This window comes from Scyliorhinus canicula, chromosome 14 (assembly GCF_902713615.1).
Source record: "Scyliorhinus canicula chromosome 14, sScyCan1.1, whole genome shotgun sequence".
NCBI lineage: Eukaryota > Metazoa > Chordata > Chondrichthyes > Carcharhiniformes > Scyliorhinidae > Scyliorhinus > Scyliorhinus canicula.
This window is the reverse complement of record NC_052159.1, coordinates 59,472,670-59,497,141: the sequence shown is the minus strand read 5'-3', so window position 1 is coordinate 59,497,141 and position 24,472 is coordinate 59,472,670. Positions and strand designations below refer to the sequence as shown.

General features: G+C 45.6%; 1 protein-coding gene across 1 annotated transcript in view; it reads left to right on the top strand.

Annotated features, from left to right (window-relative positions):
• Positions 1-24,472, top strand: part of ddx10 (DEAD (Asp-Glu-Ala-Asp) box polypeptide 10) — a 310,337-nt gene that overhangs the window by 249,381 nt on the left and 36,484 nt on the right. The window contains exon 17 of the mRNA XM_038818958.1: positions 7,081-7,226. Coding sequence (XP_038674886.1) covers positions 7,081-7,226 — 146 coding nt within the window. The remainder of the gene's footprint in view (positions 1-7,080; positions 7,227-24,472) is intronic.

Below are 24,472 nucleotides of genomic sequence, written 5' to 3'. Positions count from 1 at the left end.
CTCTCTCCTCCCTCACCCACACTCTCTCCTCCCTAACCCGCTCTCTCTCTCCTCCCTCACCCACTCTCTCTCCTCCCTCACCCACTCTCTCTCCTCCCTCACCCGCACACACTCTCCTCCCTCACCCACACTCTCTCCTCCCTCACCCGCTCTCTCTCTCCTGCCTCACCCACACTCTCTCCTGCCTCACCCACACTCTCTCCTCCCTCACCCGCACTCTCTCTCCTCCCTCACCCGCACTCTCTCACCTCCCTCACCCACACACTCTCTCCTCCCTCACCCGCACACTCTCTCCTCCCTCACCCGCACTCTCTCCTCCCTCACCCGCTCTCTCTCTCTCCTCCCTCACCCACTCTCTCTCCTCCCTCACCCGCACACACTCTCCTCCCTCACCCACACTCTCTCCTCCCTCACCCGCTCTCTCTCTCCTGCTTTACCCACACTCTCTCCTCCCTCACCCGCACTCTCTCACCTCCCTCACCCACACACTCTCTCCTCCCTCACCCGCCCCCTCTCTCCTCCCTCACCCTCACTCTCTCTCCTCCCTCACCCACACTCTCTCCTCCCTCACCCGCTCTCTCTCTCCTCCCTCACCCACACTCTCTCCTCCCTCACCCGCACTCTCTCACCTCCCTCACCCACACTCTCTCCTCCCTCACCCACACTCTCTCTCCTCCCTCACCCGCACACTCTCTCCTCCCTCACCCGCCCTCTCCTCCCTCACCCACACACTCTCTCCTCCCTCACCCACTCTCTCTCCTCCCTCACCCGCCCCCTCTCTCCTCCCTCACACTCACTCTCTCTCCTCCCTCACCCGCCCTCTCTCGCCTCCCTCACCCGCACTCTCTCTCCTCCCTCCCCCACTCTCTCTCCTACCTCACCCGCACTCTCTCCTCCCTCACCCACACACTCTCTCCCCCTCACCCACCCTCTCTCCTCCCTCACCCGCCCTCTCTCTCCTCCCTCACCCTCACTCTCTCTCCTCCCTCAACCCCCTCTCTCGCCTCCCTCACCCGCACTCTCTCTCCCTCCCTCACCCACTCTCTCTCCTACCTCACCCGCACTCTCTCCTCCCTCACCCTCACTCTCTCCTCCCTCACCCACACACTCTCTCCTCCCTCACCCACTCTCTCTCCTCCCTCACCCGCACACACTCTCCTCCCTCACCCACACTCTCTCCTCCCTCACCCGCTCTCTCTCTCCTGCCTCACCCACACTCTCTCCTGCCTCACCCACACTCTCTCCTCCCTCACCCGCACTCTCTCTCCTCCCTCACCCGCACTCTCTCACCTCCCTCACCCACACACTCTCTCCTCCCTCACCCGCACACTCTCTCCTCCCTCACCCGCACTCTCTCCTCCCTCACCCGCTCTCTCTCTCTCCTCCCTCACCCACTCTCTCTCCTCCCTCACCCGCACACACTCTCCTCCCTCACCCACACTCTCTCCTCCCCTCACCCGCTCTCTCTCTCCTGCTTTACCCACACTCTCTCCTCCCTCACCCGCACTCTCTCACCTCCCTCACCCACACACTCTCTCCTCCTCACCCCGCCCCCATCTCTCCTCCCTCACCCTCACTCTCCTCTCCTCCCTCACCCACACTCTCTCCTCCCTCACCTCACCCGCTCTCTCTCTCCTCCCTCACCACACTCTCTCCTCCCTCACCCCACTCTCTCACCTCCCTCACCCACACTCTCTCCTCCCTCACCCACACTCTCTCTCCTCCCTCACCCCGCACACTCTCTCCTCCCTCACCCGCCCTCTCCTCCCTCACCCACACACTCTCTCCTCCCTCACCCACTCTCTCTCCTCCCTCACCCGCCCCCTCTCTCCTCCCTCACACTCACTCTCTCTCCTCCCTCACCCGCCCTCTCTCGCCTCCCTCACCCGCACTCTCTCTCCTCCCTCCCCCACTCTCTCTCCTACCTCACCCCGCACTCTCTCCTCCCTCACCCACACACTCTCTCCTCCCTCACCCACACACTCTCTCCTCCCTCACCCGCCCCCTCTCTCCTCCCTCATCCTCACTCTCTCTCCTCCCTCACCCACACTCTCTCCTCCCTCACCCGCTCTCTCTCTCCTCCCTCACCCACACTCTCTCCTCCCTCACCCGCACTCTCTCACCTCCCTCACCCACACTCTCTCCTCCCTCACCCACACTCTCTCTCCTCCCTCACCCGCACACTCTCTCCTCCCTCACCCGCCCTCTCCTCCCTCACCCACACACTCTCCTCCCTCACCCACTCTCTCTCCTCCCTCACCCGCCCCCTCTCTCCTCCCTCACACTCACTCTCTCTCCTCCCTCACCCGCCCTCTCTCGCCTCCCTCACCCGCACTCTCTCTCCTCCCTCCCCCACTCTCTCTCCTACCTCACCCGCACTCTCTCCTCCCTCACCCACACACTCTCTCCTCCCTCACCCACCCTCTCTCCTCCCTCACCCGCCCTCTCTCTCCTCCCTCACCCTCACTCTCTCTCCTCCCTCACCCGCCCTCTCTCGCCTCCCTCACCCGCACTCTCTCTCCTCCCTCACCCACTCTCTCTCCTACCTCACCCGCACTCTCTCCTCCCTCACCCTCACTCTCTCCTCCCTCACCCACACACTCTCTCCTCCCTCACCCACACACTCTCTCCTCCCTCTCACACACTCTCTCCTCCCTCACCCGCCCTCTCCCTCCTCCCTCACCCTCACTCTCCTCCCTCACCCGCACTCTCTCTCCTCCCTCACCCGCACTCTCTCTCCTCCCTCACCCGCACTCTCTCTCCTCCCCCACCCACGCTCTCTCTCCTCCCCCACCCACGCTCTCTCTCTCCTCCCTCACCCACGCTCTCTCTCTCCTCCCTCACCCACACTCTCTCCTCCCTCACCCACGCTCTCTCTCTCCTCCCTCACCCACTCTCCGTCACCCGCACTCTCTCTCCTCCCTCACCCGCACTCTCTCTCCTCCCTCACCCGCACACTCTCGCCTCCCTCACCCACGTTCTCTCCTCCCTCACCCGCGCTCTCTCTCCTCCCTCACCCACGCTCTCTCTCTCCTCCCTCACCCACGCTCTCTCTCCTCTCTCACCCACGCTCTCTCCACCCTCACCCGCACTCTCTCTCCTCCCTCAACCACGCTCTCTCCCTCCTCCCTCACCCACGCTCTCTCCCTCCTCCCTCACCCACGCTCTCGCTCTCCTCCCTCACCCACGCTCTCGCTATCTCCCTTTCCTCCCTCACCGTGCACTCCCTCTTCCCTCACCCATGCGCCCTCTTCTCGCTCACCCGCTTGCTTGCTCTCTCCTCCCTTGTCCACGCGCCCTCTCTTTCCTGCCACTTTTGCCTTTCATAAGCGATTTTAACTGTGATCTCTTGCTCTTATGTCGAACAGTCTCTTGCAGTTTTTAGAACAACAGAATATGTTATTTGTCTGTATTATCCATTGTTGCATGAATGTCTCTACAGTATTCAACAAATTGTTTGGGAGAATGCAGTTCATCGCTCAATCCCACACTATCAGTATTCTGGGTTTTACCGTTCACCCAGAAACTTAACTGGGAGGCACAGTGGTTAGTGGTGTGTTGGGTAAGCTGGGTCTACGAGGACTGCATTGGCTGCAGTAGTGAGAGAGACAGGCTTCTAACACTTGAAGAAATGCAACTCGATTTTATTGAACACTTAACTATAATACGTGCTTTAACTGTGGGTTGACGCTATGCTGACTTGACTGGAGACCTGAGGCTAACCTGACCAGACTATCTTACTACCACATGGTGTTTGTTCTAGTTGCTGCTCACTAGCTCTGACTGTCTCAGAGGCTGGATCCCGAGAGAGCGGGAAAACTAGTGCCCTCTGGCTTTATAGTGGTCGTGTCCTGTCTGTTGATTGGCTGCTGTGTTCTGTGTGCTCACTGGTCATCATGTGTGTCAATCATTGCCTGTCTGCACACCATCATATACCTGGATGTATATACTGACAGTTAGCACTGTTACTTCACCACACCAGGGATCCGGGTTCGATTCCCGGGTCTGTGTGGGCATCCTCCGGGTGCTCCGGCTTCCTCCCACAGTCCAAAAATGTACAGGTTAGGTGGATTGGTCACGCTAAATTCCCCTGTAATGTCCAAAAGTTAGGTGGGCTTGCTGGGTTCATAGAATTTACAGTGCAGAAGGAGGCCATTTCGGCCCATCGCGTCTGCACCGGCCTTTGGAAAGAGCAGTCCACGCCTCCACCCAATCCCCTTAAGCCCATAACCTCACCCAACATTTTATTGGACACGATGGGCAATTTATCATGGGTTACGGAGATAGTGTGGAGGTTTGGGCTTAGATAGGGTGACCTTTCAGAGGCTGGTGTAAACTCGATATGCCGAATGGCCTCCTTCTGCGCTGTGAATTCTATTATTCGGACCAGCAATAAAAATACAGTGGCTTCAGGAGCAGGTCAGAGGCTTAGAATTATGCAGCGGATAACTTATTTGCAGAATGTCGTTTTTGGAACAGTTTGTGACAGACCCCACCAGGGAACATGCAGTTCTGGATTTGGTGATGTTTAATGAGGCAGGGTTGATTAGGGACCATAAGGTGAAGGAGCCCTTGAGGCAGTGACCACAATATGATCTAATTTACCTTGCAGCTTGGGAGGGAGAAGCTGGAATCAGATGTAATTGTACTACAATTAAATAAGGGTAACTACAAAGGCATGAGGGAGGAGCTCGCCGGAGTTGATAGGAAGGAGAGCCTAGCAGGGAAGGCAATGGAACAGCAATGGCAGGTGTTTTGAGTGATATTCAGGAGGCACAACAGAAATTCATCCCAAGGAGGTGGAAACATGCGGAGGAGAGGACAAGGCATCCATGCCTGATGAGGGAAGTCGAGGACCACCTAAAAGCAAAGGAAAAAGCACACACAGTGGTGTGGATTAGTGGGAAGCCTTTAAAAGCGAGCAGAGGACAGCTAAAAAAGCAAGGGGGGGGGGGAATTAAATGAGTGTAAGCTAGCTAGCAATATAAAAGAAGATAGGAAGAGTATTTTTCAATATATAAAAGGTAAGAATAGACATTGAACCAATGGAAAATGAGACTGGGGAAGTAGTAATAGAAAACAAAGAAACTCCAGGAGAATCGGGGCAGAGGTGACTGGAGTGGCCATCACTAAGGAGAAGGTTCTAAGCAAACTGAAAGGTCTGAAGGTGGCTATATCACCTGGACCGGATGGACTACACCCCAGGGGTCTGAAGGAGATAGCTGAGGAGATTGTGGAGGCATTGGTGGTGATCACTGGAGGCAGGAAGGGTCCCAGAGAACTGGAAAGTGGCTAATGTAACACCGCTGTTTAAGAAGGGAGTGAGGCAGAAGATGAGAAATTATAGGCCGGTTAGCCTGACTTTGGTCATTAGTAAGATTTTGGAGTCCATTATTAAAGATGAGATTGCAGAGTACTTGGAAGTGATAAAATAGGACTGAGTCAGCATGGCTTTGTCACGGGGAGGCCAGGTCATGTCTGACAAATCTGTTAGAATTATTTGAAGAGGTAACAAGGAGGTTAGACAAAGGAGAACCAGTGGATGTGATCTACTTAGATTTCCAGAAGGCCTTTGACAAGGTGCCATACAGAAGGCTATTAAATAAGTTAAGAGCCATGGTGTTAAGGGTAAGATACTGGCATGGATAGAGGATCGTCTGACTGGGAGAAGGCAACGAGTGGGATAAAGGGGTTATTTTCAGGATGACAGATGGTGACCAGTAGTGTGCCCCAGAGTCGGTGCTGGGACCACAACTGTTTACAATATATATTAATGATCTGGATTAAGGAACTGAAGGAACTGTTGCTAAGTTTTCAGATTATATAAAGATATGTAGAGGATAAGGTATTATCGAGGAAGCAGGGGGCTGCAGAAGGATATGGAGAGGCTAGGAGAGTAGGCAAAGAAGTGGCAGATAGACAATGTGGAAAAGTGTGAGATTATGCACTTTGGTCGGAAGAATAGAAGGATAGACTATTTTCTAAACAGGAAAAGGCTTCGGAAATCAGAAGCACAAAGGGACTTGGGAGTCCAAGTTCATGATTCTATTCAGGTAAACATGCAGGTCCAGTCGACAGTTACGAAGGCAAAAGCAATGTTAGCATTCATGTCGAGAGGGCTGGAATACAAGAGCAGGGATGTACGTCTGAGGCCGTAAAAGGCTCCAGTCAGACCCCATTTGGAATATTATGAGCAGTTTTGGGCCCCATATCTCAGGAAGAACGTGCTGGCCTTGGAAAGGATCCAGAGCTGGTTCACAAGAATGATCTCTGGAATGAAGAACTATTCATATGAGGAGTGGTTGAGGACTCTGGTTCTGTGCTCATCGGAGTTTAGAAGGATGTGGGGGTTGGGGAAATCTTGTTAAAATTTACAGGATACTGAGAGGCCGAGATAGAGTGGACGTGGAGAGAATGTATCCACGAGTAGGGAAAAATCCTTTAAAACAGAGATGAGGAGGAATTTCTTCAGCCAGAGGGTGGTGAATCTGTGGAACACTTTGCCACAGAAAGCTGTGCAGGCCAAATCACTGAGTGTTTTTAAGACAGAGATAGATAGGTTCTTGATTAATAAGGGGATCAGCGGTTATGGGGAGAAAGGAGGAGAATGAGGATGAGAGCAATATCTGCCATGATTGAATGGCGGAGCAGACCAGATGGGCTGAGTGGCCTAATTCTGCTCCTATGTCTTATGGTCTTATGGACACTATCCAGGATGAAGCAGCCCCATGTTCACTTGAGACATTCCATCTCTCCTGCTGTGTACAATCCACAATCTGCACTGTGCAACTTGCCAAGTGAAGAGATTTGAGCACATGGGCCTTCGCTATACAGGTCTCCAAACCCTTAGCTTTTGCCACATTATATTAAGGAAAATGGATCTCACAACACTTGATGGTAATAGTGCATTTAATTTTGTAGTCTATAAGCTTTTTATTGTGAGATGGAATGGAAGTTATTGTGGGACAAAGTGAAAATGACAACATTTCCTAAAGTTTTGCATGATGCACCACATATAAAGAACTATTATGCTGAGATTTATTTATTTAAATAACCATTAGACTATGCTTGATATTTTAGCAATCTGAAGAGGAAACCGTTGCTTACCTTGATCAGAGTGATGCTTCAGATGATTTTGACCCCGCTGACCTTCCTGATCCTGATAAATGCCGAGATTATGAGGAGCACGACAGCCGTGATATTTCTGAAGCTGAAGACAATCGCAGGTTAGTTCACTTTGCACAGTGGAATCTCATTTCTTCTTTTCTCACAAGGTACTGACTCGTCCTGGCATAAGAGGAAGTAGTGTGAATCATTTGAAAGTGTTCCCTGAATACCAGTAATGAGTTAAGACTAATGTGCTGAACGTGACATGTCTTCACTGCTGCATACTTTAACTGAGCTATGGCTGGTGTTGGTTGTACCAGCCTTGGGTATCTTTATAGCAAACAAAAGAAGAAAAATCGATAGAAGCTTGTGCTAAATTGAAAAACTAATTTCACTTTACATAGAGTGAAAAGTATTGCATCATTCTGGTAGCTATTTTGTGACATACAATGAAAAGGATTGCGTCATTCTGGTAGATATATTTGTGACCATGGTGTACTTGAGAAACTACAGGAATCATTGTGAAGATTGAGACCAGCACAGTAATTGAGTCCCGTCACTGCTGGAACAAAGGTGTGAGACCATAGATTTCCATTTTTAAACAGAATATTTCCATACACAAATTGAGCCAGAAAATGTCTGATTTTGACGAGATGTTCTTCAATCTTAGCCTCACTGAAATATATCTTTATTGACACAAAACAAAAGACAGATCCTTTTTGTTTGTTCGTAAATGTTTTCTTGATTTATCACTCTGCCTCTATATAGGAAAATGCTTATGCCTTACCAGCATGATTATTTATTTGATTGTATTAGCCCCAGGTTAATTTTGCCTTTATTTTGGTTTGATTTTCTTTCAATATAATGTGTCTAAATGGATTACTAAATCTAATTCTCTCGACCGCTGGATATTAATACAGTATGTTGCCTGTAATGTTGGAAATTTTCGCATTCAGGTACACTCTGTCCAATGCAACTTCTTGTCCCTGTTCTTTTAAAGATGTGCCTAGCTCACATTGCAAAAGCTACTCTGACAGTTGTACCAGTAGACATGCACTTCATAATCTGACATTAATTACAACTTGATAATTGCAAAGTGCTTTTCTTCACAGCCTTTGTAAAGTGCTGATTTAATAATTGAATACATTTTCCTTGAGTAGTGTAAATGCATTTTTTCATGTGTCTTATTAAGCAAGATGCTTTATTGATACTCCAGCAGTATATTTTATTCTTCATTGAATTGATTAGGGTATAAATTATGCCCGGAACCTGTAATATTAATATGAAAGTGGGAGACTCAATATTTGGTGTTGGCATACCACTGGAAAGCATTCTGAAGGTTGAGATGTACATTTCATTTAGAATTATTTAACTTTACATGTAGATCAGATAAACATAGATGTTTAAAACAACACAAGCAATAAAGTACTTTTAGGCTCATTTATTTTTCATGTTTAGCCTTTTAGTTTTCAAGTTGTTCATCCACCACGGCCACATCTGTTTCCCAGTGCACTCTCCAATGATCCACACCCCTTCCTCCTCTGACATTTGCTGCTCCATCCGTGCTGGTTAGAGTTGAATGTACCACAGCTATTTCATGGAACTACCAAAGCCACAAACATGAGACCCTCTGCAGGAAGGGGTCTGGACCTTCGGGTTTATGACACTGCAACTACACCCTCTAGTGACTAGACAAGAACTAACCAAACTTGTCTATTGAGGAACCTGGATTCTTAAATGACATTCAATTCAAATTGACAGCCTTTTCTTTACTGTACAATTGGAAATGTCTGGCGCACAAACTAATTATTTTTATAGTGTGACTTTATATATACAAATATACTGTAGTAATCAATCTACTCATAAATCCTTTTGTTCTGACCGAATTCATTTAAATTGCAAATTTTGCTGATGGTGAGCATTTCCTGCCCATACTTATTGCTTCTTGCAAACATTAAGGGCGCAATTCTCCGCTCCCCACGCCGGGTGGGAGAATCGCGGGAGGGCCGGGTGACTCATTTCACGCCCCCCGCGATTCTCCCACCCCCCCCCCGCTCGGAAGAATCGCGCTCGCCGTTTTTCACGCCGACTGGCGATTCTCCGGCCTGGATGGGCCGAGCGGTCTGCCGTTCGCGACCGGTTCGCGACGGCGGCAACCACACCTGGTCGCTGCCGTCGTGAACATGGGCGCCAAAGGCCCGTTTGAAGCTTGTGGGGAGCGGAGAGGGGAGTGAGCACCACGGCCGTGCTCGGGAGGGGACTGGCCTGCGATCGGTGCCCACCGATCGTCGGGCCGGCGTCTCAAGGGGACGCACTCTTTCCCCTCCGCCGCCCCGCAAGATCAAGCCGCCACGTCTTGCGGGGCAGCGGAGGGGAAGACGGCCACCGCGCATGCGCGGTTTTCAGCCGTCGTGACGTCAGCCGCGCATGCACGGGTTGGGGCCGGCCAATCTGCGCATGCGCGGCTGACATAGGCGCCGCCGTCGTGTCATTCTCGGCGCGCCGCCTTGACGCAAGTGTCAAGGCCCGGCGGCCGAGAATAATGGAATGCCGCTCCTAGCCCCCTGGGTGGGGGTGAATAAGGTGAGAGGAGCGGCCTCCGAGGCCGTCGTGAAACTCGGCCGAGTTCACGACAGCCTTCCCGATTTTTCCCGGGAGCGGAGAATTCCGCCCTAGAAGTGGGGAATCCAAATACATATTTCACAACTGGATTGTTGATGAACCAATTGAAGCAGTCGAAATGCGTTTTGCAACGAAAATTCATCCACTGTTTTTATTCCTTGGTAACTGTTTTTTATATAAATTTAGAGTACCCAATTCTTTTATTCCCAATTAAGGGGAAATTTAGTGTGGCCAATCCACCTAATCACATTTAAAAAAAAAAAAAAATTTTTTGAGTACCCAATTCATTTTTTTTTCCCAATGAAGGGGCAGTTTAATGTGGCCAATCCACCTATCCTGCACATCTTTTTGGTTGTGGGGGCGCAAACACGGGGAGAATGTGCAAACTCCACACACACTGACCCAGAGCCGGGTTCGAACCTGGGACCTCAGCTCCGTGAGGCAACAAAGCTAACCACTGTGCTACCGTGCTGTCCTCACATAATCACATCTTGTTGGGTTGTGAGGGTGAGACCCATGCAGACATGGGGAGAATGTGCAAACTCCACGTGGACAGTGACCCGGGGTCAAGATTGAACCCTGCTCCTCTGTGCCGTGGGGCAGCAGTGCTTACCACCGCCACCATGCCACCCTCCCTTGGTAACTGTTATTTGCAATGTTCAAAATAGACCTTTTAAAAAAAATCATGTTTCAAAGAAGTAACTACATTTTTCCAACCATTTGCCTTTTCTGCCTTTTCATGCCTTTATTAAAATTTGTATTCTATCTCTAAGAGATGGGACTTTTAATATTTTTGCCCAGAGCAGTAACTGAAAGCAGATCCTGTGGTCTTAGCTGGTGCAGTGTGCATCAGTAGCATACAGTCACTGAACAAAATCCACTTGGTTAAGGAACGGCTAGAGAGAAAAATATTGTAGCCTCCTGGTGCTACATACTTACCATCACCATCAAGCTGGGAAAGCAACCGAGATTTAATGGGGAGTGTAGAAGGGTAGGCCAGGAAGAGTCCCTGTAATTGTGTGAAAAAGTCTTTATTCAATTTGTTCACACCTTACAATGACCTGACCTTGTAAAAGGATTGGACAGGAGATGGAAACGTTGTCTGCTCGGGCTGCCTTGAACCTCATTAGCAGAGTTTTCAGTGTTGGGATAGGCAGCCATTTTCATCCTCTTGCTGGAGAGAATGCCTACTGGTCAAACTGTTCGAAGCTGTTCATCTTGTGTTTCACAAAAGTGGACAAACTTGATGATGGAATTTCCCACTTTGTGACGATGTTCACTTGGCACCACGGTATTCCACTTGCTGAACCAACTTAACCTTCGCTCCAATGAACAGTACTTTAAACATTCTCACAGGTTTAGTCGTACTTGCAGGTGTTGAAGATCCTTTCACAGGAAGATCTGTGTCAAATTATGGCCTGCCCAGCACTTTGACCAACTTTATTGTGTCTTTTGATGCAATAACAGTGAAAGTTGATGAGGATAATGCTGTTATTGTGGTATCTATGGATTTCCAAAAGGTATTTGATAAAGTGCAACACAGCAGGCTTGTGAGCTATGTTAGAGCTCTGAATAGAAGGGACAGTAGCAACAGAGTTACAAAATGGCTGAGTAATAGGAAACCGAATAGTGGCCAATGTTATTTTTGGAGTGGAAGAAAGGTATTGATGTCGGGCTGCTCTTCCAAATATATTTTAATGACCTAGACCTTGGTGTACAGGGAAAACAAAATTTGCAGGCAGTACAAATCTTGAAAGTATTGTGAACTGTGAGGCGAGTGTAAAATATCAAAAGGGCATAGGTTGGTTAGTGGAATGGGAGGACAAGTGGCAGATGAAATTTAATGCAGGAAGGTGTGAAGTGATTCAATTTGGTAGGAAGAACATGGAGAGACAATATAACATAAAGGATGTAATTTTAAAGGGGCTGCAGGAGCAGAGGGACTTAGGTGTATATGTGCATAAGTGATTGAAGGTGACAGGATAGGTTGAAAAAGTGGTTAGAAAAATAAAAACATTGAAAAATAGAGTAAGAGTAGGTTATTAGGCTTTTCGAGCCTGCTCCGTCATTCAGTATGATCATGGCTGATCCTCTTTCTCAACACCATACTCTCACTCTCTCCCATACCCTTGATGCCTTTACATAGAATTTACAGTGCAGAAGGTGGCCATTCGGCCCATCAAGTCTGCACCGGCTCTTGGAAAGAGCACCCTACCCAAGCCCACACCCCCTGCCCTATCCCCATAATCCAGTAACCCCACCCAACATTAAGGGCAATTTTGGACACTAAGGGCAATTTAGCATGGCCAATGCACTTAACCTGCACATCGTTGGATTGTAGGAGGAAACCGGAGCACCCGGAGGAAACCCACGCACACACGGGGAGAACATGCAGACTCCGCACAGACAGTGACCCAAGCCGGGAATCAAACCTGGGACCCTGGAGCTGTGAAGCAATTGTGCTAACCACTATGCTACCGTGCTGCCCTTAGAGTGCAGGAATCTACCCAATTCCTTCTTCATTCAATGACCAGGCCTCCACAGCCATCTGTGATAGAAAATTCCACAGGTTCACCACCCGGGTTAATAAAGCATACTACATCCTAGTCTTTATTAATAGGGCCACAAAGTACTAAAAGGAAATCATGTTAAACTTATACAGAACACTGAGTTGGCCTTCCTGGAGTTTTGTGCCCAGTTCTGGGTGCTACACAGGAAGAATGTGAAAGCATTAGAGGAAGTGCAGATAAGATTTTGATTTGATATGATTTGATTTATTATTGTCACATGTATTAGTATACAGTGAAAAGTATTGTTTCTTGCATGCTGTACAAACAATGCATACCGTACATAGGGAAGGAAGGAGAGACTACAGAATGTATGTTACAGTTATGGCTAGGGTGTAGAGAAAATATCAACTTAGTACGAGGTAGGTCCACTCAAAAGTCTGATGACAGCAGGAATTATAGGCGGAGTCAATGGATGGGAGGCTGGTTTGCATGATGGACTGGGCTCCATTCACAACCTTTTGTAGGTTCCTGAAGTCTTGGGCAGAGCAGGAATCAAACAAAGCTGTGATACAACCAGAAAGAATGATTTCAATGGTGCAAGTTGTTGAGAGTCGTAGCTGACATACCAAATTTCCTTCGTTTCCTTAGATTCACAAGGTTCTAGGGAGAGGAACTTCATTTCTATAGATTGATTGGAGACTGTTTTTCTTGGGACAAAAGGAGGTTCAGAAGTGGTTTGATTTGAGGTATTCAAAATCATGAGGGCTCTTGTCATAATAGATCGAGAGAAACTGTTCCCATTGGTGGAAGGTTCAGAAGAAGAGGACAAAGATTTAAGCAATGGCTCTCTGAAGAAAAACAGCAAGTGGCTAGGATTTGGAATGCACTGCCTCAGAGTGTGATAGAGGCAGGTTCAGTTGAGGCAGTCAAAAGAGAATTTGATTATTACCTGAGAGTGAACAATGTATTGTTATGGGGAGAAAGCGGGAGTGGCATGGGGTAAATTGCTTCTTTGGAGAGCAAGCACAGATACAATGGGTCAATGGGCTCATTCTGTGCTCTAACTATTATATGATTATGTGAAGTTTATGGCTGCTGATAGAACATAAAGATGTTCAAGCTGTATTGCATAATCCTTGGACCTCATGGATCTTTGCAACTGCAATTTAGTATTTCTTCCCAACTGCAGTCCAGAGATCATGATTTTCAAATGGGTTTAGCTGCAAAACGCCTCAGAATTGTACAATGTTTTTTTACCCAACATTAACCTCAATCCATTATCATATGCTAGAATTTGGGATATTTTAACAATTGGCTGATGGTCATACACGTATCATCATTAACACTGCCTATTTCTCCCTCCTTAATATTGCCAGGCTTCACGCTGCCTCAGCTCATCTTCTACGACTAAAAGCATCATCCCTTGTGTTTGTTACCTCTAGATGTAACTATTCTAATGCACTGCTAGCTGGCCTCCCACATGCTACACTCTAAGCTTGAAAGCACTTAAAACTCTGCTGCGTATGTCGTGACTTGTGCTTGCTGACTTACATAGTCCTCCATTTAATCAGAATCTCTTATTTTCACATTCTCACCTTGTTTTCAAATCTGTGTATCTCTGTAATCAGCATCTGCTCTGAATCTGGCCTTACCCACATACTCTGTGGGTTTCCTCCGGGTTCCCCGGTTTCCTCCTACAGTCCAAAGTTGTGCAGGTTAGGTGGATTGAACATGATAAATTGTCCTTAGTGTCCAAAAGGTTGGGTGTGTTATGGGGATAGGATGGAGTTGTGGGCTTAAGTAGGGTGCTCTTTCCAAGGCCTGGTGCAGACCCGATGGGCCGAATGGTCTGTACTGTAAATTCTATGATCTCAAATTAGCGGCAGTGCCTTTGGCTGCCTCGGCACTAAGCTCTGGAATTCCCTCCCAAAACCTCTGCTTTCTTCCTTAAAGACGCTTTCTAAGACCTATCTCTTTGACCATGCTTGTGGTCATCTGCTTTGATATCTCTTCATGTAACATAATGTTTGGATATTTGCATATTGAAGCATATTTGCTTTGACATGTCTTGCAAAGTACATTGGGATGTTTTGTTACATTAAAGTTATTGGTTATTCCAATGTTCTCGGTTACCAGTCTTATAACCATAATTGCCATTTTGATTCTGAGATTTGTTTGTCAGTCATCCTGCCTCTGACTCTCAGTGGATTCAGGTAATTATCAGTCAATTCCAAATATATTTTTTTAGCAATAGGATACATTCTTCAAACATGGAATGAGTTAAAACATTCATAGTAATTGGAGATCCAGGTGAATTTGGGATTGTGACTGGTATATCGTGATGTTTGATTTCAAGTAAGCCATTGTGACTCAGTCCCAGTAGCTCCATGTCTGCTTTCCACTGTTACCTTTAAAATGCAATTTGCTTTCCCACACATAATTGTTGTCATGGGGTTACTTCATACTCATCCTTTTTGAAAACATTACTATGGCAGCAAAGCTGAAAGCAGCAATATGTTGAGGAGCCATCCATGTCATTTATGCTTAAATTGGTTGTATAAATGAGAAGCAGATAAAGAATATATAAAATACTTTTCAGCTGGGATTTTTGCAACATATATTTTCATTGAAATATAGATGAAATGAGCATTTAAGATTACCTAAAATGCTTGCTGCGTATCACCTTTGAGCATCAAGGTTTACTGCTATATCATATTTCTTACAGTTGTTCATGGTTGAGAAATCATCTCGTAATGCTTCACATTTTTGTTCCGTGTGGAATGAATTTTAACCTCTAGTTATCTGTCTCAATTTCTGTTCCAAAGTGTCTCCGCCAACTGTGCATGAATTGTCTGCTTGGTTTTATTTTTCAAATACATGAAAATTCTTTCTAGCTTAATTGCCTCTTTCCTGGCGCACACAGCTCATCGGTTGTGGGACTGAGAAATTTTAATGGATTGAAACATTTTCACAGCAGAGATTGAAAAGTGTTTGATAGTTGTACTATTTTTATAAGAGCTGCCATCATTATCTCACTTTACAAAAACCCCTTTTACAGCAACACTGTTAAAACCATTAAATCCTGGTGAATAAACTCTCTTTGTAAAAGGGGAGAGGGATTTTTTTTTCCATCAAGGAATTGATTAGGGATATGAATCTATATCTTCCTTTGTCCATGAAGAAAATATATAAATTTAACTAGTTGCTCTATTAACCCTTTTAAGATTCTCTACAACATATTTTTTTTTCACCCGCTCCACCCCACAATTCCATTGCTACCATCAAGTATTTTTATTCTTTCAGTCATATTGCACTGTTCCCTGTAGTGAAACGCAAACCTTTACTCTACAAGGCCACAATTTCTTTTGTCCTCTGGGTTCAACAATTCATTTCAATTCAGAGTTTTCAACTTTGACTTGATATTTTTAACTTGTAGCATGCCCTGGCTTTAAAATCATCAAGCCGAGCATTGCCTGAAACAATGATTTTGTGCAGTGAAAATTTGTCTCTTTCAGCAGAAGAAATATATTCCTTCATGATTAAGTACAAGGAGCTTCCTGAGCTCGCCCTGGAGCAAAAGATGACCACAGTCCATTAGGGAGCAGTAACATGGGTTTTGCCATTGGTAAAATCCTGAACTGCTGCCAAGTCCCGGATGAAATACCTCCCTGGATCATAAAGGTAGTACCTGAGTAACTGGCTCCAATACTAACTCCAATACTATCTCTTTCAAGAGTCAATCGACATCGGCTACTTACCAGACCAGTATGTAGAGACAAGCTAATAGCCGCAGCATATTCACAAAAGGGGATAAATGTCATCTAGAAACTACAGTCTGGTATCTCTCACCAGTGTCATTTACAAATTGCTTAAACATATTGTTCATTCTCATGTCATGAAGCACTTTGAACCTTACACTATCTTCATGGCTAGTCAGCAAGCTCTCCAGGTTAAAAAGATCTACCAAATTGTAGCTTTTACAGACTGTCGATAGCCTAGCTTCAAGTCTCAAAAGTGGTGAAACCACTCACATGGCAATACTAGATTTCTCAAAAGCCTTTGACAAACATCCTCATGAAAAGCTCTCATTCAAACTTTGAAGGGCCTGTTCCTGTGCTGTACTTTTCTTTGTTCTTTGTTCTATTACTATGGAATCAGGGGAACATTGTTAATTTGGATCTGGCACTTCCCAAGCAACAGAAGACAAAGTGCTGTGTCTTGGGGAATCATTCTCCCTTCATGATGCTCTTTCCAGAGTGTTCTGTGTCTTGGGGAATCATTCTCCCCTCATGATGCTCTTTCCAGAGTGTTGGTATGCTGTGTTGGGACCATTTAATCTTGTTGACAAACATAGACAACTTTCCTAACAAGTTAAAAACAGGATGCGACTATTTGCAGGTGACTGTTGTTTATGCATCAGGGAAAACTCTAGATCGTATCAATTCACTGCAAGTAACCTTCTGGTACTACAAAATTGGCAGCACCAATGGGAAATGGCATTCAATGCCAAAATATGTTATTTCATGTCTATTGCCAATAAAAAGCACTAGCCAACACATTCTGCAGTCCAATTCTTTCAAGACGTTGGTACACAACCAAACCTGGGGATTCATCTTAAAAACAAACTTTAATGGGGTTTCCCAAGATTGAGCTGACAGATTAACAGAATTGCCTTTACTTGGAAGGTTGTATGGTTGAGATTTTTAAATGAAATGAGATAGATATGTTAATTATCTGAAGCAGGGAAATGCATGTCCATAGGGAGAGTGTAGAGAAGAGGATTAGTTGTTCGTTGCTCTAAAAAGGGCACGATGATCACCTTCCCTGTAATAGCCTAAACTCCAAATCCTATTTGCCCCCAATCCACTTGCTTCCACCTTAACAACATTTCCTGCTACTGTCATTAACCTAGGTTAACTATCTGCCAAAACATTTTATCCATACCTTTTTCACTTCTTGGAACACAGCAACCAACTTGAAGCTGCACTATATCTGTTGTTTTGGCAAACAATAACAATTCAGAAATACGTTGCTCACAGCCGCTCAGTTTGAGTTCTGCCTGGGTCTCATTAAAACCTTGGTTCAAACATGGACAAAAGAGTTGAATACCAGAGGTGAGGTGAGAGTGACTGCCCCTTGACATCAAGGCAGCATTTGACCCAGTATGGCATCAAGGAGCCCTAGTTAAACTGGAGTCAGTGGGAATCACGGGGGGGAAATTCTACGCTGATTGGAGTCATACCTGGCACAAAGGAAGATGGTTGTGGTGGTTGGAGGTCAATCATCTCAGCTACAGGACAACATTGCAGGAGTTCCTCAGGATAGTGTCCCAGGCTCAACCACCTTCAGCTGCTTCATCAATGACCTGCCTTCCATCATAAGGTCAGAAGTGTGGATGTCTGCACAATGTTCAGCACCATTTGTGACTCCTTAGATAATGAAGCAGTCCATGTCCAAATGCAGCAAGACCTGGACAATATCCAGGCTTGGGCTGACGAGTGGCAAGTTACATTCGCAGCACACAAGTGCCAGGCAATGACCACCTCGTACAAGAGAGGATCTAACCACCGCCCCTTGACATTCAATGGCATTACCATGACTGAATCCCCCACAATCAACATTCTGGGGTTACCATTGATCAGAAACTGAACTGAACTAGCCATATTAATACTGTGGTTACCAGTGCTTGTCAAAGGCTAGGAATCCTATGGTGTGTAACTCACCTCCTGACCCCCCCAAAGCCTGTCTACCATCTATAAGGCACAAGTCAGGAGTGTAATGGAAATTTCTCCACTTGCCTGGATGAATGCAGCTCCAATAATACTCAGGATGCTTGACATCATCCAGGACAAAGCAGCCCCCTTGATTAGGGCAACATGGTAGCACAGTGGTTAGCACAGTTCATTCATAGCTCCAGGGTCCCGGGTTTGATTCCTGGCTTGGGTCACTGTCTGTGCGGAGTCTGCACGTTCTCCCGTGTCTGTGTGGGTTTCATCCGGGTGCTCCGGTTTCCTCCCACAGTCCAAAGATTTGCAGGTTAGGTGGATTGACCATGATAAATTGCCCTTAATGCCCAAAAAGGTTAGGTGGGATTACTGGATTACAGGGATAGGGTGGCGACATGGGCTGACGTAGGATGCTCTTTCCGAGAGCCGGTGCAGACTCAATTGGCTGAAGGGCCTCCTTCTGCACTATAAATTCTATGATTGCTCCCCCTTTCACAAACGTTCCAACACTCCATCACCAAAGGAGTGGCAGCCATTTGTACCATCTACAAGATGCACTGCAGTAACTCCCCAAGGTTCCTTAGCCAGTACCTTCCAAACCTATGACCACTACCATCTAGGAGAACAAGAGCAACAGATACCTGGGAAATCCACCTCCTGAAGGTTCCCCTCCAAATCACTCACCCACCCTGATTTGCAACTATATTGCCATTCCTTCACTGTCACTGGGACAACACCCTGGAACTCCTCCAGAACAGCACAGTCGGTGAACTTACACCTCAAGGACTACAGCGGTTCAAGAAGATGATTCACCACCACCTTCTAAAGGGCAACTAGGGATGGGCAATCAATGCTGGCCTAACCAGCGACGCCCACATCTCATAAATGGTTTTTTAATAAAACAAAACTATCACGCCATGTGCATCTGTGACTGTTCCCATCAAACCTGGCTATAGGGTATTATCAGAATCCATTTTCGTGACATGATCTTCACTGAAAAAAATTAGACTCGTGCCAATAGTTCAGGCTATGCTTGCTTCCTTAGTGCCCCCGCCGGCAGCGGAATTCTCTGTCCCACCAGCCCGCTAGTGGGATTTCCTATTGTGGGCATCCCCACACCGTCGGGAAATCCCTAGGCGTGGGTGTGCTGCCGGCATAACGGAGAATCCCGACAGCGAAGAATACAGCCCCCTAACTTTTATTTTTTTAAATAAAACGTGGGGAAGCAAAGTCACAGGACTGCCAATTAGAAAAAAACATTTATTAAACATGAAAGTTGAGTAAAATACTCCTTTACTCCTCCCCCCCCTTAGCTTAGCAAATATGCACAGATTTAAAGAGTAACATGGATTGCAAAGTACACCTTAAGCTACAATGGTCTCATTAACACAAAAAAGGCCCTTTTAAGCATACAAGATGACTGTGGTCAGATAGATACACTCTGCTCTGAACCCCCAGTGCACGTTGGTATGGCTATCTCCCCAGAATCCCCCCAAATGATTGTCACGTGAAAGTTTCCAAACTCCACTCCCAAAAACACATTTTAGACCATAAGACATAGGAGCGGAAGTAAGGCCATTCGGCCCATCGAGTCCACTCCACCATTCAATCATGGTTGATTTCAACTCCATTTACCCGCTCTCTCCCCATAGCCCTTAATTCCTCGAGAAATCAAAAATTTATCAATTTCTGTCTTAAAGACACTCAACGTCCCGACCTCCACCGCCCTCTGTGGCAATGAATTCCACAGACCTACCACTCTCTGGCTGAAGAAATTTCTCCTCATCTCTGTTCTAAAGTGACTCCCTTTTATTCTAAGGCTGTGCCCCCGCGTCCTAGTCTCCCCTGCTAATGGAAACAACTTCCCTACGTCCATCCTATCCAAGCCATTCATTATCTTGTAAGTTTCTATTAGATCTCCCCTCAACCTCCTAAACTCCAATGAATATAATCCCACGATCCTCAGACGTTCATCGTATGTTAGGCCTACCATTCGTGGGATCATCCGTGTGAATCTCCGCTGGACCCGCTCCAGTGCCAGTATGTCCTTCCTGAGGTGTGGGGCCCAAAATTGCTCACAGTATTCTAAATGGGGCCTAACTAGTGCTTTATAAAGCCTCAGAAGTACATCCCTGCTTTTATATTCCAAGCCTCTTGAGATAAATGACAACATTTGAAATCTTCTCTCTCAAGTATGCTTTCCCTTAGGTCCAAACCAGGTTTTTCAAATGACATCTTCATACAAAGCTTCCACTCCCCTTTTAACAGTGAATCCAATCCAGGATTTTACACTAACATCTTTAGAATTTCCTTCTTCGTAACTGCTTTTACAAAAACTCTTAAGATCCAGCCACTGATTTCCATAGGCATTTCAACTCCCATTCCATTGGTTGTAGTAAAATCTCACAAATCTGAAAATCACTTCAAATATCTTTCTGGCATCCCAGTCGTCTTCTCAGCTCGGCCTGGCATTACTGAACACTGCTCTGTTCCCGTCCCTTTAGCCTCAGACTTCTTGGAAATTTCTCTTCATTTTTCTAGTTTTCTTAACTAGCTGTTCTTCAGATCTCTACACTTATTTTCTTAACCATTACTCCATGATATGGCTTTTATTTCTATCAAAGCTGAGAGAGATGTTCTCTCTCTAACCTTCTAAAACCACTGCTTCTAGCAGAGCTGAGGGCTTCTTCCTCTCTTACTACCTACTGCAATCAAATATGCTAACTTAAACTTATAAAAACTTCTCGACGTTACAAGGCCCAAGTTGCTAAGCAATGCCTCCATGCCTTTTATTTATTCTTCACACCATATCCCTCTCTAAGACAATAGAAACACATTTGGAACTTAACCAGCCCTTGGACATACAACCACCTTTGTCCGACATGAATCTAACTGTAGGTTTTACCCTTCCAGGCACCAAAACATTCCATTAAACCCACTTAAAACTATCCCTTATTTCTAATGTTTACCAACAGTTGATAACTCTGGTTCAAATGCTAGGTTTACTGTAGCTACTTCTAAAGCCCTAGCATGAATTAGGAAGAGAGGCCACACATTTGTTCTAACCATCTGTAATCTGTATCAAATATCTACCATTATAATAATGATCTGGTATAACTAAAAACAATTTTCTAGCTACAATAATAATACAGCAGACAATATTCTATTAGGCAATTAAGTCTGAGTTCACTGACCTTTAGTCCTTCATAATATGCGCTATTTATGATTGGTAATTCAATGTTGTCAGTTTAAAATTGTATTTGTGTCTTTAGTCAGGTGTTTAAGTGAGGAATGAGCCTAGCAGTCTGTGCAACAAATGTCTGTTTGCACGATTAGCTAATGTTTCAGGATTGATGGCATTTGCTAAAGAATACCAATTTTTAGTACAAAACAAGTAACATGAATAGAAAATGCATGAAAATTCTAATGTTTAGTAAGTAGCACCCAAAAACTCAACTGTTGGGTGAATGTGAATTATTTTCCAAGGTTTCAGAGGTTAGAAACATGGAAATAATGTTTTAATGTTGTAACAATTAACTAATGTAATTTCTCTCTGTTCCTTTCATGTAGTCAACAGCTTAAGAATGTAGGAACTAGGAGTAGGCAATTCAGCCCCTCGAGCCCATTCCACCATTCAATACAATTATGGCTGATCTCCTCTCAGCCTCAACTCCATTTTTCTGCTCGTTCTCCATAACACTTTAACCCATTACTAATTAAAAATCTGTCTCTCTTTCTCAAATTTACTCAAAGTCCCAGTGTCCACTGCTGGGGTAGTGAATTCTACAGACTCAAGACCCATTGAGTGAAGTAATTTCTCCTCATCTCTGATTTAAATCTGCTACCCCTTGCCCTAAAACTATGACTTCTCATTCAAGATTGCCCCACAACAGGAAGCATCCTCTGTGCTTCTACCTTTTATCATCTTGGATACCTGAATTGAATCTCCTCTCATTCTTCTAAACTAGAGAGTATAGGCCTAAACTTGTTCAATCTCTCCTCGTATGACAAATCCCTCATCTCTGGAATTAATTTAAGGAATCTCCTCTGAACTACCTCGAATGCAACTTCGTCCCTCCTCAAATAAAGGGACTGAAACTCTATTCAGTACTCCTGGTGGGATCTCACCAATGCCTTGTACAGTTGCAATAGCAATTCCCTACTTTTACACTCTATCCTTTTAGCTAGAAGATCAAAATTCTATTTGCTGTACCTGCATCCTAGTTTTCTGAGATTCATGCACAAGGACACCCAGATCCCTCTACACCGAAGTTTCTCTCCATTTAGATAATAAGTCGCCTTTCTATTTTTCTGATCAAAATGGATAACCTGACACTTAGCTACGTTAAACTCCATCTGTCACATTTCAGCCCACTCACCTAACCTATCTATATCCATTTATAAATTTCTTATTTCCTCATTGCAACTTACTATCCCACCTATTTTAGTGCAGACTTTGCTATAGTACCTCCTATCCCTACATCCAAGCCATTAATATGGATTGTAAATAATTGGGGGGGGGGGGAGCAAATCCTGTGGCACCACACTAATTACATCTCGGCAACCAGAAAATGACCCATTTATCCTTGCTCTTAAGCAAGGCAGGTCAATTTTTTTTAAGAGTTCCCAGCATTTCTGCAGCTTTATTCACATTGCTAGTTGTGCACATAATCCTCTCTTCATTAGTTATTCCTGCCAATTTCTTCCCACTCATCCCTTCCTCTGAAGACGGTGCTTCTTTTTTTTCAACGTATTTTATTCCAAACGTATGCAAAAGGTTACAAAACATAAACAATTTGGGGAACAAACTTCCCAACACACAGCTATACAGTTTGTACGGAATTTCCCCTTTTTCACCCCCCCAATCCCCTGGTGACAGGCAGCTCCTCAAACACAGCCACGAGCATCCCCCACCTTGCCTCGAAGCCCTCTGCTGAACCCCTTAATTCGTACTTAATCTTTTCCAACCGAAGAAAGTCATACAAGAAACACCCCCCCAAGCCAAACCGAGGTTGCTAACCTCCACTCCAGCAGAATACTTGCCGGGCAATCAGGGAGGCGAAGGCCTCCCTCTCTCCATCAGCTCTGGTTTCTCCGATAATCCCAAATATAGCCACCAATGGGCCCGGCTCAACCTCCACCCCCACTATCCTTGTTAGCGCTGCGACCACTCTTGCCCAAAATCTCCCCAACTTTTTGAAACCCCAGAACATATGAACATGATTTGCTAGTCCTCGCACACACTTCTCACACTCGTCTGTCACTCCCTGGAAGAATCCACTCATTCTTACCTGAGTCATATGTACTCTGTGTACCACCTTGAACTGTGTCAGGCTCATCCTTGTGCACGAGGTGGTCGCATATACTCATTGGAGTGCCTCACTCCATACTCCCCAGTTTATCTCCCCTCCCAGCTCCTTCTCCCACTTCTCCTTAATCTTCATGACCTGCTCACCTCCCTGCTCTCCCAGCTACGCATATATGTCTCTGATCCTGCCCTCCCCTTCCACATCTGGAAGCAGCAGTCGCTTCAACAGGGTGTACCTCGGCAACCTGGGGAACTTTTTCCAGACCTTCCGTGCAAAGTCCCTTACCTGAGGTACCTAAACCCACTTCCTCTTGGGAGCTCTATTCTCTCCTTCAGTTCCTTTATGATAGGTCTATACTTTGGTTAATATCTTATGTGTCACCGCACTTTATATATTACTCAACAGGCTTTGAAACTGAGCTTCATGCGTGAAGTAAATTGTCTTTTATTCAGTTAGTTTTGCAGATGTCTTTTATCAAGTCAGTTTTCTTGCAGATACAGAGTTTTTTCAAAGTTCGTTTTGTTCAAGCAAATATAGAGTACTGAGTTGACTTCAGTACAAATTACAGCTCTTGATATTTCTTCTAATTGAATACACAATTGTGAAAAGTTGAAAATAAACAAAATGGCTGTTCAAAGCGATAGTGCAGAAAATAGCTTCAGAAATTAAGTCAGATGATTCCGGAATGAATTGTTCAAAGCAGCATGTACTTTATAAGATTATTACTGTAACCCGTGCATTTCCCCTTTTCTGGCTGTGATTGCGTTAAAGTAATTACACAGTTAATTCAATTCGATTAAGATGTCTGTCCATCAAATATTTAATATGAGGTAATTGAAAGCCTTCTTCCTTATGAGCCATATCCATTGTCATGCAAATAGTTTCTGGGAATATAGCCCAAAAACTTTAAATTAGCAAAATATGTCCTTGGTCTGCCTGGCCTCATTATCTTGATATTTCTCATGGGATTCAGCATTTTTACTGTCCTGTTTGCAATGTGGGTTTTTTAACAAACCATTTCAAGAAGCCATTTTAAATCTTGGGCCATTTATTCCTTTACACTTGTTATATACTAAAAAGGTAGATTTATACTAAAAAGGTAGATTCTAACACTTTTTATAAGAGCAAACCCTTCTTCCATGTACAGATCCCTCACTTTAACCAGCCCACTTCTCCCCACTGCCTATACATGCCATCT